Source organism: Talpa occidentalis, unplaced genomic scaffold (assembly GCF_014898055.3).
Source record: "Talpa occidentalis isolate TD23 unplaced genomic scaffold, MPIMG_talOcc4v2.1 talOcc4.4, whole genome shotgun sequence".
Taxonomy (NCBI): Eukaryota; Metazoa; Chordata; class Mammalia; order Eulipotyphla; family Talpidae; genus Talpa; species Talpa occidentalis.
The window spans coordinates 128,805,102-128,818,374 of NW_023604295.1; the positions used below are offsets into that span (position 1 = coordinate 128,805,102).

Consider the following 13,273-nt stretch of genomic DNA (forward strand, 5'->3'; position numbering starts at 1 on the left):
ATTTATTTATTTTTAAAGATTTTATTTATTTATTTATACAAGCACTGGGTACAGTCAGAAGTGTGGGAGGGTGAGAGAATTCACCAGAGCCAGAGCGGGGAGCAGAGCAGGCAGAAGGACTGAAGTACACTGCTGAGGGGAGCAGTGGGGGGCAGGAGAGGTCTGCACGCCATGTGGGACCCTCACCTGGCAGCCAGGGATCGAACCCACGCTGCAGAGCCTGCGGGCAGCTTCGCAACCCAGTGCTCAACCGCTGCACCACCGGGGAGGCCCAAACCTTTGTCCTTATATATCTTCCTGAAAAACGACTACTCAAAGCCTATGCTCATTTTATTTATTTATTTTTTTAATCTTTTGATTGTTTTGTGTCAGTGACAGTAAATTTAGTGAATCTGTTACTCTTCTGTTTTAACTACTGCTTGGAAATAATTTACGTTATGTCTCATAAAGCATTTACTCAAATATCCATTAATCATTTATTGTCTTCTGTGCCTGTGCCAAAAACAGGTGGATCTCTCTTAAGCCTGTGACCTGGAGAATGAAGCTGTGTTGTGTTACTCTCTTGCTTTTATTAGGTTCTTTAAATATTCTGACTTCATCTCATTTATACTGCTGTTAGTAATCAAGGGAGAGCTACCTGCTGATGTTTGGGTTGGTATTAAAGTGGAGCCTGGCCCTTTAAGGACAGCAGTGGTGTCAGAAGAAATTAATGGCTTTCCTCCCAAGGAGCGGTGACCTGCTCTGGATACAAGAACCAGTTAGTGGATGGAAATTGTTCCTCCCGAGTGGTGCTTCTTCCTCTACCAGTCTTTAGAGACTGTTTTAATATCATTAAAGGTAGCCACTCTTTGCTTAGATGACCCACCAAATAGACCGGTCTGTTGGTTTAGGAAGAGGGAACTCACTGCTTCTGTTATGACTTTTATTGAAAACACATCTAGTACATAAACAAGTCAATATATTAAAGAATTCCTTTTGAATTCAGGCATAAATTACAAATTCAAGTGGCTTAAAATAACCATTTAAAATGTTTTAAGCTTTGGGCCTCCCCGGTGGCGCAGCGGTTGAGCGCTGGGTTGCGAAGCTGCCCGCGGCCTCTGCGGCGCCGGTTCGATCCCCGGCTGCTTCCCGGCCACCGGAGGAGGGTCCCGCATGGCGCGCAGACCTCTCCTGCCGCCCGCTGCTCCCCTCAGCAGTGTACTTCGGTCCTTCTGCCTGCTCTGCTCCCTGCTCTGGCTCTGGTGAATTCTCTCACCCTCCCGCGCTTCTGACTGTACCCAGTGCATGTATAAACAAACAAACAAAGAAAGAAAGAAAACATGCCTCTATTAAAAAAAAAAAAAAAAAAATGTTTTAAGCTTTGTTGAGGCATAATTGGTAAGATTATAATATATATATAAAGTGTACATTGTGATAATTTGATGTAGGTATATATCCTGAAAGGATTTTCCCCATCTAGTTAATATAACCATCACTTGTATATCTATACATATGTAACTGTGTGTTACATGTACACATTTGAATTCTCCTCTTAGCAAATTTCAATAACACAACACATTGTTAATTGTACAATACAGTTAGTCACCATCTAAATACTACTTTATTTTACTCATTATTTTGTGGGCCACAAATGAGACAGTTTGCCTACAATTTATTGAATGTCACCTGGGGTGACCTAGGCTGGATGAACTTCCCAGATGGTTCTTTTCACAGTCTGGCCCCTCCCTACTCCTTTGCTTTGCTAGTCCACCTTATCTGAACCTTGAATTTTGCCCAGGATGATAGTCTCAGGGTTGTCAGGTTTCTTAACTGGCAGTTCTTTTCTAAGAGAGCAAGGCAATAGCTGCCAGGTATCATTTACATCACACCCTACTGATCAAAGCATTCACAGACCAAATTCACAGTCACGATTCCCAGATTCACATTCAGATCCATATTCAGATTCAGACTCAAGATTCACACTCGAATTCACTGAGACTTAAGGGGAAGGGAAATAACTCCAGTCTCAATGGAAGGAGTAGCAAAGACTTTACAGCCATCTTTCATCTGCGTCATGGTGTGCATAGTTTATTAGACATCTATCTTGATAAAGACAAAGATCTCCACCATCTCACCCACGAAAGCGCCAGTGCCATGCTGAACCCTCAGCGGTTTGCAAATATATTGGTTGCCTTAGATAAAGATGAGAAATCATTATATATACTGTGTGTAATTTTAGCTATTTTATATTTACTTTAATTGTACACATATATTTTATGACCAACATTTTGAGTTGTCAGAAGTATGTACTCTGCTTTTTATGACACCTACCTGATATCTTAAGAATTTTAACAATAGTTTATTAATGACCAGAGTATCATTCTAATCAACCTAATACTTTTGATTTACTGAAGTCACAAAAGTTATATTGGCTTTCATATAGATAAAACTTTAGACACATGGTAAAGCATAGCTTTACAGGTGTTTTTGCATGTCTAGTCCACTGACATCTAAGAAATTCAACCCTGGGGTCAGAAAGGGGAGAAGCAAAAAAACTAATAAAAACCACATGTTAACTGTTAATGTTCATTTACCAAATTCTACTTAAACTCTTGTACTCTCAAAGCTAATTTCATCCAATTGCCTTTTAATTATAGTCTCTCACTCAGAGTTGCAAATATAATGGCATTTTAATATAACTTGCACTGTTCTGTGTCCAATGTAGGATGTAATCATGCAATTTATTCAGTCAGAGCTAGTGCATTAGGTAATTAAAACATAAGCACACATGGGTTTCTGCACATGCATATTCTGCAGGAAAGTCATACAAAGATCTGACTAATCTGCTTTGGGATAGAATTCTTTTTGTATAGAATAGGATAGAAATCCTATGTCTACTAATATATGTTGTCGGTAAAGTGAAATACAGAAATTAAATATTACCTTGTAACACCTACACACAGATCATAGAACATGAAAAAAACTAACTTAAAGAAAGAATGTAAATGGTTTAACATTTTTAAAAACTATCTAATCAGTCTTGGTGGATGCAATTTTCAACACAGGTGAGTTCTACATTATCCAAAGTGTTAGAAGGTAAGAGACCCTCAGTCTTCTGTCCCTTCTAGAGGAGAAAGAGAGGAAAAAAGAAAAGGAGATTTATGGTAACTTTCATTCATATGATCAATGAATGAAACAACTTATTAAAATCTTTTTTAAGAGTGTGGACTTTGGGGAGGAAGAGTTGATGTGTGCATAGGCAAATAAATACATCTGTTCTTTCTGCCCAATAGCATTCCATTATTTTGGCAAAGGTGTTCAGTAACCAGATTTTATGTAATCAGTAACCAGAGTTTATGTAAAAACAAGCAATGCTTTATGAGCTGTTTTTAAATTATATATAAATAACTTTCTAATTCATTTTTAGAGCATATTTATCTGTATTTTCATTTATTGATTCCATAATTTATTGTGCCAACTAATTATGGCTTATGTCAGTCATAAGAAAACGGACTGTTTTATGATTTTCAGCCTTTCATAGAAAATATTTCTCTAATTTTACCTTTTTTTAAAAAAAAGATTTATTTATGTGCACAAGATCTGGGGTGTAGGTCAGAGATGTGGGGAGGGTGAGAGGATTCACGAGAGACAGAGTGGGGAGCAGAACAGGCATATTGACTGAAATACATTGCCTAGGGGAGCAGCCTGCAGACAAGAGAGGTATGCAGCCCAATGTGGGTCAGAACCCCTGCTGGGGATCCAACTTCATGCTGCAGTGGCTACCAATTGCTTCAGTGTTGCAACTTAACCGTTGTGCCACCAGGGAGGCCCCTCTACCTTCTGATATTAATGTTCAGCCTTTTTTTTTTTTAAGAAAAGATATAGGCTATGAATTAAAATACCAGCATGAAAACATAAATACTTCATTCATCGAGATTTTTTGGTTTGTAAATGCCAGTATCTGCAAAAATGTAAAAATCTAGATCTATTTTCTTTTTCAGTTTTCTCTCTATATATGTTCACACATCTTGTGTTCGCTCATCTGAAAATGAAAATGTGGAAAGTATATGTACATCTCTTTACTGAAACATTAACAGATTTCAGATGACATATCCTCATTAGTTAATCTCCTTTTGCCTTTTTTATTACATCCTCCTGCCTTCTTCCACTTAGCAGTTTTATGTTTCTCTTTGGGAAACAAACAAACAAACTGAAAAGACAGCTAAGAGACTAGCCAAGTAGCATCCTATTCCCATATCAGAATTTAACTAAACCTGATCTAGATGCACAAACACTTTCTCAGAATGATGTTCCTCGCTTTAGGATTATAAATACTGACTTTCTCGTCCCTTCAGCTCCAGAAAGAGAAATTTACAAATAGCCAGTATCCCCACAGGGGAAGTCAATCTTGATCCCTTTTGATGACCTGAGTTTTAGGTCTCAACACTTGGGATGTAAACCTTGCCATTGACTTTATTTAGTCTTTATCTGGTTTAATCCTAGTCTTTTGCTTAGCCTTCAGAGGGGCTATGTCCTAATTTGACTGAGCAGTAGAAATCCATAAAGGACCAAGTCAAGCACACTGTCATCGAAGCAAACACTAAACAAATATGTGCTCCATTATCTTGATCAAATACCAAATTCCTACTCTAAATTCTGTACTCAGATACAGAGGAAATTCCAAATTTATGAATGGATTATGTATTCAATGTGCCTTTTAACTCAGACTCAGGATCCACATTCCTATAGAAATGATGGTATAAATGCCTTGCCAATTATAAATAAAAAATTGTATTATCATAATAGCCCATTAGTAATTAATAGCTCACTCTGTAGTCAAAATGTAAGCCCCAGAATTTTTCTGTTTTTAAATTTACATGTTTTTATATTTTGGCATTTCTTTTTTTATAAATTTTTTGGGAAAGATTTATTTATTTATGTATACAAGAACTGGAGTACAGGGCTTCCCTGGTGGCACAAGGCGTTAAGCACCGCACTATGAAACAATCTGCAGCCTCTGAAGCACGAGTTCAATCCCCGGCTGGCCAGGGAGCTACCCACATGATGCAGCAGACCTCTCCTGTCTCGCCTACTGCTCCCCTCAGCACTGTATTTCAGTCAGTCTGCCTGTTCTGTTCCCTGCTCTGTCTCTGGTGAATCCTCTCACCCTCCCGCATCTCTGGCCTGTACCCAGCTCTTGTATGCATAAGTAAAAATTAAAAAAAAAAAAAGTGCCATGTGAGTAGCTCCCTGGCTTGCCTGAGGATCGAACTCGTGCTTGTTGAAGAGCCTGCAGATAGCTTCACAGTGCTGTGCTTAAACCCTTGTGCCACCAGGGAGGCCCCTATTTTGGCATTTCTAAAATCAAGATAAATTTCAATTTTTTTTTTTAAGGTTTATTTTATTTATACAAGAACTAGGGTACAGGCCAGAGGCATGGGAGGATGAGATAATTCACCAGAGACAGAGCGGGGAGCATAACAGGCAGACTGATGAAAAACATTGCTGAGGGGAGCAGCAGGCAAGACAGGAGAGGTCTGTCACACCATGTGGGTATCTCCCCTGGCTGGCCAAGAATCGAACCCACACTACAGAGGCTGCGGATAGCTTCACAGTGCTGCGCTCAACCCACTGCGCCACCCAGGAGGCCCCACAATGTTGGTTTGTTTTTATAGTGTATTGATTTCCTGAAAATCTGTTAACATATATATGAGCATTACTGCCAATTGTGTCTGAAATCTTAAAATCAAATATGGTACTCTAACTATATCTGATCATTTATAGTATTGATTCTGAGAGAGAAATACATGTGAAGTTTGATGGCGTATTTTCTGCCTAATATAAGGTGACTCCAATCAAGGACTCAGTTATTATAATCATAAAATGAGTTAATCCCTATTAGAGCCTAGTTTTATTTTTGGCAGTCGTCTTTGGATAATCAATTTCCCCTCTTATAAAAAATGATTATGTTTAACCACTTTCTCTACGTTTTCTTCCACAGCACATAAACATATCAAATACTGTCCCATCTATTAAAAATAACAAACTTCTCCCTATTCTATCTTCACTGAAGCTGTGGCCCTTTTTTAACTGCTTTTACAGACAAGCTTCCTTTAAGAATACTTGCACATTTTCTATTGAATGGAGAGATCCTTATTTATGTAACTTGTTCTTTAATGGACATTTATGAATTTATTACTATTAAAATATGCTTTAGTTAATATCCCTAAGTATTTTCATATATTAGTGCAAATATTTCTGTAAAACAGAATTCTAGAATTAAAATATTGAGTCTAAAAGTACACATTATGGATTGACCATGAACCCTCTCCCCCCAAATTCATGCTGAAATCCTAAATCCCAGTACTTCATAAGTGACCTTGTTTGATGGAGTCTTTATATAGGTAATCAAGTTAAAATGAGGTTGTTAGGGTGCATTTTGATGCCATGATTGTAGTCCTTATAAGTGGGAATCTAGACACAGACATGCACATAGGAAGATGATGTGATGATACAGGGAGAATGCAATGTGTACATGAAGACAGTCATCTACAAACCAAGAAGAAAGGCTAAAACAGATCCTTCACAACTTCAGAAAGAACCAATCCCACCAATGTCTTGATTTTGGACTTCTAGCCTATGGGACAATACGTTTCTGTTAATTAAGTTACCCAGTTGTGTAGAAGGGTAATTCCCCCCAACAATAGCAAACTGTCAAGTCTCTGCAATGTTTTGCTAATTTTGTAGACAAACACATAGTGTCACTTTTTAATGCACAATTTTTTTATTTTTCAATTCAGATTTAGCATACTTCTAGGATTTTACTTCCTTTTATTTTAAAATCTTTAAAATGGATTAAAAACTATTAAGTAATCACTCACATTTAGTTATATGATTTCAAGAGTTTGATACAATGATAAAAAGAAAATGATTAAACATATTTAACTTATTTAACTTTAAAAAAGTTTACTCATCTACTTGTTGAAAATCTACTGCAAAAGTTCTTTCTCTAGGATTATCACTCATAACATAGTCCTAAGAGGCAAAAGTTAAACAATTAGAAACCACAAACTTAAAAACCAGAGCTAATTTTACATTTACAGTATGTGAAAAAATAAGCCTCAAATCCAATAATCAGTTCCTAATGTACCAAGGATTCTGTTTTTGTTCTTAACTGACCTTTCCGTTGGTTGGAAGTGCCCTATAATCCTGTATACAACATTCTTATACAACATCACAAACTGTAAGAGCATCTCAGTCCACTAGGGGAAAAAAAAAAAAAGGCAGAATTCTAGGGTTGCAATACTGATTTAAAAATTCTTTCCTAGAAGCAATAATCAGCGAGGCATATTTGTTCACATTCTTTTGCAATACACTTATCCTACTGAGGGATTATTTTCCTTCTTCACTTTCACTGGTTCTTGATTTTTGCGTGAGTTAAGGTGTGTGCTTTCATGTTATTGGACTGAATAAACTTCTTGTTACAACCTTCAAAGGGACACACGAAAAGTTTCTCGCCAGTGTGGATGCGTACATGTGTGCGCAAGTTGAAATCCAAGGAAAAGCGTTTTCCGCACCCTTCAAAGGTACACTGAAATGGCTTCTCTCCAGTATGAACCAGAAAATGCCTTTTTAGTTTTGAGCTCTCAGTGAATGCCTTTCCACATTCAGCACAGACATAATCTCGGGGTCCATGAATAAGGAGATGCTTTCTCAGGGAACCTTTATTTGCCAACACTCTTGTACATCCAACATGAGGACAAGCAATATTTTTCAGAACATCACATTCTTTATTTTTACTTGGCATCTCTCTTGAAAATTCTGTAAGCTGTCTAGGATCTGGTAATCCAATGCTGGGTTTTCCTCCAGGAGGAAGCTTCTGGTCTGTGATGCATTCAGAATACTCAAGAAATGGATCCTCTCCAATAATCAGTTGAGAGAGTTCTTTTTTTGCCTCATTTTTATTATATTCCAAAGAACATTCAAGAAAGGAGCTTGCTGCAAGAACCTGTTGAGATAGCTCTTGTTCTGACCCCTCTTTCAGGGAGTCAAAGGACGTAAGAAGTGAGTCCTCTTCCAGGAGGGGTTGAGAGAAATCACCTCTTATGATGCATTCTATGTAACAATCAGAGAAAGAATCATCTCCATCCTGAAAACGAGTCTCATAGAACACATCTTCATCAGGTAAGTCCCATGTGGTGTTGAGAGGTTCCATTTCTTCCTGCTGGGTGGACCTTGACTTGGCTGAGCTTGACTTAGGCCCACTGGTTGCTCTTTTACTGAGGCCTTTGCGTCCATGTGCCTTTGTCTTTTTCTTCAGTTGTTGGTCCATGTCGTCTTGCCTGCTTTCTCCTTGAAGACTTAGTGCACCAAGATATATCATTCACTTTCAGGTAGCAAAATCTGGATAAGTTGCCTTCAGCAAGTACCTGTGTTAAGATAGCAGCCAATAGTTAAAATACATTTCAACATTAGAGCCACATGACCTCAGAAAATGACCCAGAACTCTCTTTACAATAATGGAATGGCTACATTTATTTTTATTTATTTTTTTTAAGATTTATTTTTATTTATGTATACAAGAAATAGGGTATAGGCCAGAGGTGTTGGGGGTAGGGGGCGGGTGAGAGAATTCACCAGAGACAATGTGAGGAGCAGAACAGGAAGATCTACTGAGAATCACTGCTGAGGGAGCAGCGGGCAAGACAGGAGAGGTCTGTTACACCATGTGGGTCAGCTCCCTGGTCTGGGATCAAACTCTTGCAGCGCTAGTGATAGCTTGAAGGTGCTGAGACTTTAACACCTGCACCACCATGGAGGCTACATTTAGATCTGACAAACTCTCCAAGGGATAAAGAGAATGTTCTCTGAGGTAAGACATAGGCCATAAGGGTCTCGCTTGTGGTACAGGGTTTAAGTGTCAGCACTATGAAGCTATCTCCAGCACTGCAGCAGGAGTTCCATTCCCACCCAGGGGGCTAACCCAAATGGCACTGCAAACGTCTCCTGTCTTATCCGCTGCTCCCAGCAGTGTATTTTAGTCATTCAGCCTGTTCTGCTCCCCACTCTGTCTCCGGTGAATCCTCTCACCTGCCCCACCCCACACCTCTGGCCTTCACCCCAGCTCTTGAATGCATAAATAAATAAATCTAAAAAAAAAAAAAAAAAGACATAAGGCATAACCAAATCTTACTTGGATATCCCTACAAGGAATCTGGCTCAATTGATCATCTACAATTATTAGGTCCTCCCGATGTGCTGACTCTACTCTAGGCTTTTAATGCGTTGAGATTCATCACTAAGCAGACATAAAAAAAAAAAAAACCCACACTGCATGGCGTAGACATTCTCATAAGTACACAAAGTGTGCAATGTATGTCATGTTATAAGGTGACATGTTATAGAATAAGCAAAGGGCCTGGTACAAAGTAAGAGTTTTTGCAATTTTGAGTAAGGTGCTCAGCCAAACCTTGACTCAGGTAGTGGCAGTTGACTGAACACTTAGAGGTGCCTATTTTCTGTGTCGTACTGTTGTGAAAATCAAATGAAGTAATGTGGATAAAGTGCTTAGTATAGTTCATGAAACAGCAAATGTTGAGTAATAGGTGAGTTAGTGTTATTTCATCTTTGTATTCATCCTATGTTGGATTCTATTAAATATCAAGTACTATTCTGAGCCCAGGGGTAGCAAACATTTTCTATTAAAGGCCAGGTTTAAATTTCATGGCCCCTATAGTCCTATATCACAACTGTGCAACTCTGCTTTTTTCAGGGCAGAATCAACCTTAGACAATACATAAAGGATAAGCAAGGCTTTGTTCCAGTGAAAAAGGGAGAGGTTGGATTTGGCCCATGGCTATAGATTGCCCAGCCTCATTCTAGAAGATAAGGTTCTAGCAAATAAAACAGATGAAATCGTGCATACCTATCTCCTATGAATGCAAGTCAGAAAAAAAAAGTAAAGTCATAGGTTTTGTGGCCCACAATAGTTTTCATTCTTCATTGAATGTTTTTTAAAAAGGAACAAATATAACAGTAGTGGACTAAATATTAACATCCTTAAAATATTTTCAAGTAACTACATTTAAAAAAAAACTCAAAAGATTTATGCTATCAACTTTTGACAAAAAAATACTTATATTAAAAACAAAATTTACTTTTCAATGGCTAAGGGAAGCATTTTAAATTTTTTTTTAAACATTTATATCTACACATATTAATGTATAATTATATATCTATAAATAGATCTTATTTCATACATACTCTATATGCATACCTGTAAACATACTGTATTTATCATATCTGTATATATAAATTATTAAATGATACAAGTGTTATTATTTATACTGTCTTTTAGAAAGGTGACATAAATCAAGGAGACTGTCCGGGAATATTTGCCTAAAAATATTTGCCTTGTTCTAATAGTTAAATACAATTTTTGAAACATTTTTTATTAATGAATATTAACACCTTTGGAAGAAAATCACTAGCAATTGGGTTTAAAGTTTGAGTCAGATGATACACGAAAGCCCTCTCTCCAAATAGCTGCAAATTGATTTGATTCCTGCTTTTCTCTTCAAACTGATGTCCTGCCACCTCCAATTCTCCTATTCAATTTTCAGCCATAATGAACTCTTCTTCAATAAAGCATCATGATTATATTTTGGTCCCCTGTTCTTCCTTCATCAAAATATCCACTCTCCCACACCCCCAATAAGCACACGTGCACATGTACTTGCATTGACTCTTATTTAATTCCCACCCATACATCAGCTCTCTGCTTGAACATTTACTGAGGCCAGCTTCCCTTTAATATTTAGGCTGTTAAGTTCCCAAGCTAAATACCCCCCCACCCCCATTAAATGATCAGAGCCTCTTGGTATTATCTATTCAAGGCCTCTATACAATAAGGCCTCTCTGTCTACTATACAGTAAGCTCTCTTAGAAAAAGGGCCTCTTCTGTCTTACTTGTTCCAACATTTTTTTCTAGTAAAATGAATCGATGAATGTATATACATTAATCAGCATACTAATTTTTAAGGGACCTATAAAATGAATTTTCTGCAAATCTTTTTTGATTTTTGGAAAAATTTTTGATGTGGAAACTCCAAAAACTTAGCTGTCAGTGATACCAAGGTGTTAAATAGAAAGTCATCTTTTAAGAGACGAGGGTTGAGAGCAATATTTTCTTTAAGAATTTACCAAGGTCCGAGCTTGGTTCTTACCTTTCCAAATTGGACTCTTATTTGCCAGACCTCTAAATAGCATGTGAAAAGTTTTTATGGGACTGGTGTATAAAATTGGAATGATACTGTCTTTATCATGGAAAAACTCCGGTTTATACGACAAACACATTTTCTGTTGGTGAAAATAACCCCATGGGAAACTGAGTTATTGAATGAACATGTTAAGAAGACAAAATCTGGCCGTTAAATGAGTACTCAATAGCACAAGGTTAATCAAGTCTATTTCTCAGACTGGGATATAAGTATTTCCATGGGTTCATCACTTACTCAATGTTCAACAAATACTTCAAGCCGTGTTCTAAGGGCTGACACTACAGCAGTGAACAACATAAAACTGGTTTTGTTGCTCTTTTATCTGTCTGGGGTATAAATGTAAATAATTCCTTACAAATAGTAAACAAAATAAGATTGAGAAAAATGCTATGAAATGCACTGATGTGAGCGGCAAATTCCCAAGAAGGCCATCTTTAAAAGATCAGCTGGAAAGCGCCACAAGGAGACTATGAACCTGTGCAAACAGGTAAAAGGAGAGGTCTTTCCAGGTCGTGGCAGGGACCTACAAAGCCATGACCATTCTTCAGGGCAAAGGAAGCCATGGGATAGAGCCCCCAAAGACGGAACAGTCTAAGATGCAAATGAGGGGGGTGCAGTATGGTGCACAGCGGCAGCTATTTGCATTTCATTTTCAAAACAATGGGAACCATTTCAGGATTTCCAGCAAGGATGCTGCTCAGATTTACATTACCGTGTTAGGCAGGCTGAACTGAAGAATGGATTTAGGGACAATAGAATGAGAGCAGATAAATGAGGGAGCATGGAAGCAGTGGAATCAAGAATCAGTGGAGTATAAGGTGGATGGTACTGCCATTTGCCGGGATAATTAGAGCAGGGGAGAAAGGGAAAACACATCTATTTTCTGATGAATAAACAGTATCAATATTGTAATATAAAACAGACCTAGACATGTAATAAAATATAATATTTATATAAATTTTGAAACAGACAAAATGCAACTTCAAGGACATTTCAACCAGGCATATACTGTCTTCAAAGTGTCTTTACTTTCCTCTATTCTCAGTTTTAAATGCCTGGAACTAGTGACCCCAGCCAGCCGGAGGTCAATGCAGCCTAAAACCAGAAGTCTGCTTCCTAACCAAGCTCCACTCCCCGCCTGGAGGTAGGATAAGGCGCTTCCCACCTGCGGTTTTCAAAACCTAACCGGGACAAGGGTAAACTATATATTCTAAGCTGTGAACTCATATATATTCTAAGCTGTGAACTTCCCCCATCTCTGCAGAAAGCAAAATTCCATGAAACAAGACTTACCCACACCACCGAGATGCACTTTGTTTCTTTATTCTATGTCTTTTCAGAATAAGACCCGGCTGCTGAGTGCCCCTCCGCAGCTGAACCCAGCCAGGCCTTGTGCTCGGCCTGTTGGAGTCACCCTCCTTTTGATGGACACATTCTAATCAGACCACACCTACCTTTCTCAATGCACTGATTCGGTGTTCATTTCCAAGGGAAGGCTCTAACAATCCTCTTAAGGGAAAGGGTTGGGGAAATAGAGGTGGGAGTGAAGTGTTCCTCTCTCTGCTCGGGGCAGGGCTGGGCTTGATCACTTGGACCTTGGCCAGAGCTGGGTCACCTTCTGCGACAATTGGGTGGGGCTGAGGCCCAGAACCGCCCACAGCACTGGGCCTCAGCCACAGGGGTCTAATTCTTGGAATTCCAATCACCTATCTCTCGCAGATAAGAGGCACTCGGTAAAAGTCTATAGAACAAAAGGGGGTAATTATAATCAAATTATATTTGATATAAAATCTCCTGGAGAAGAGAGTTTTTAACTTCTTCTTTCCCTCCTCCCTATATGTTCCCCAGAAAATTGAGGTTTACCCACATGTACACCACACCTGCACTCTCTTATCATAGCCCAATCTCCAACCCCCAGCCCCAACCCCCACCCTGTCTCCTTTCTCAGAAATACTTCGCTTGCTGCTTTTTCTTTTTCAGCCATTAACGTGAGTGTTCACCTTCCTTAAGGTAAC

The 13,273-nt window shown here is 38.5% G+C and overlaps 1 protein-coding gene across 1 annotated transcript; it reads right to left on the reverse strand.

Moving 5' to 3' along the window:
* Positions 1 to 7,388: 7,388 nt before the first annotated feature.
* Positions 7,389 to 8,326, reverse strand: ZFP42 (ZFP42 zinc finger protein). Its single transcript, XM_037526687.2, has one exon. It carries the CDS (start codon positions 8,309 to 8,311, stop codon positions 7,391 to 7,393), a length of 921 nt encoding a protein of 306 aa, XP_037382584.1. The 5' UTR covers positions 8,312 to 8,326; the 3' UTR covers positions 7,389 to 7,390.
* Positions 8,327 to 13,273: the final 4,947 nt, after the last annotated feature.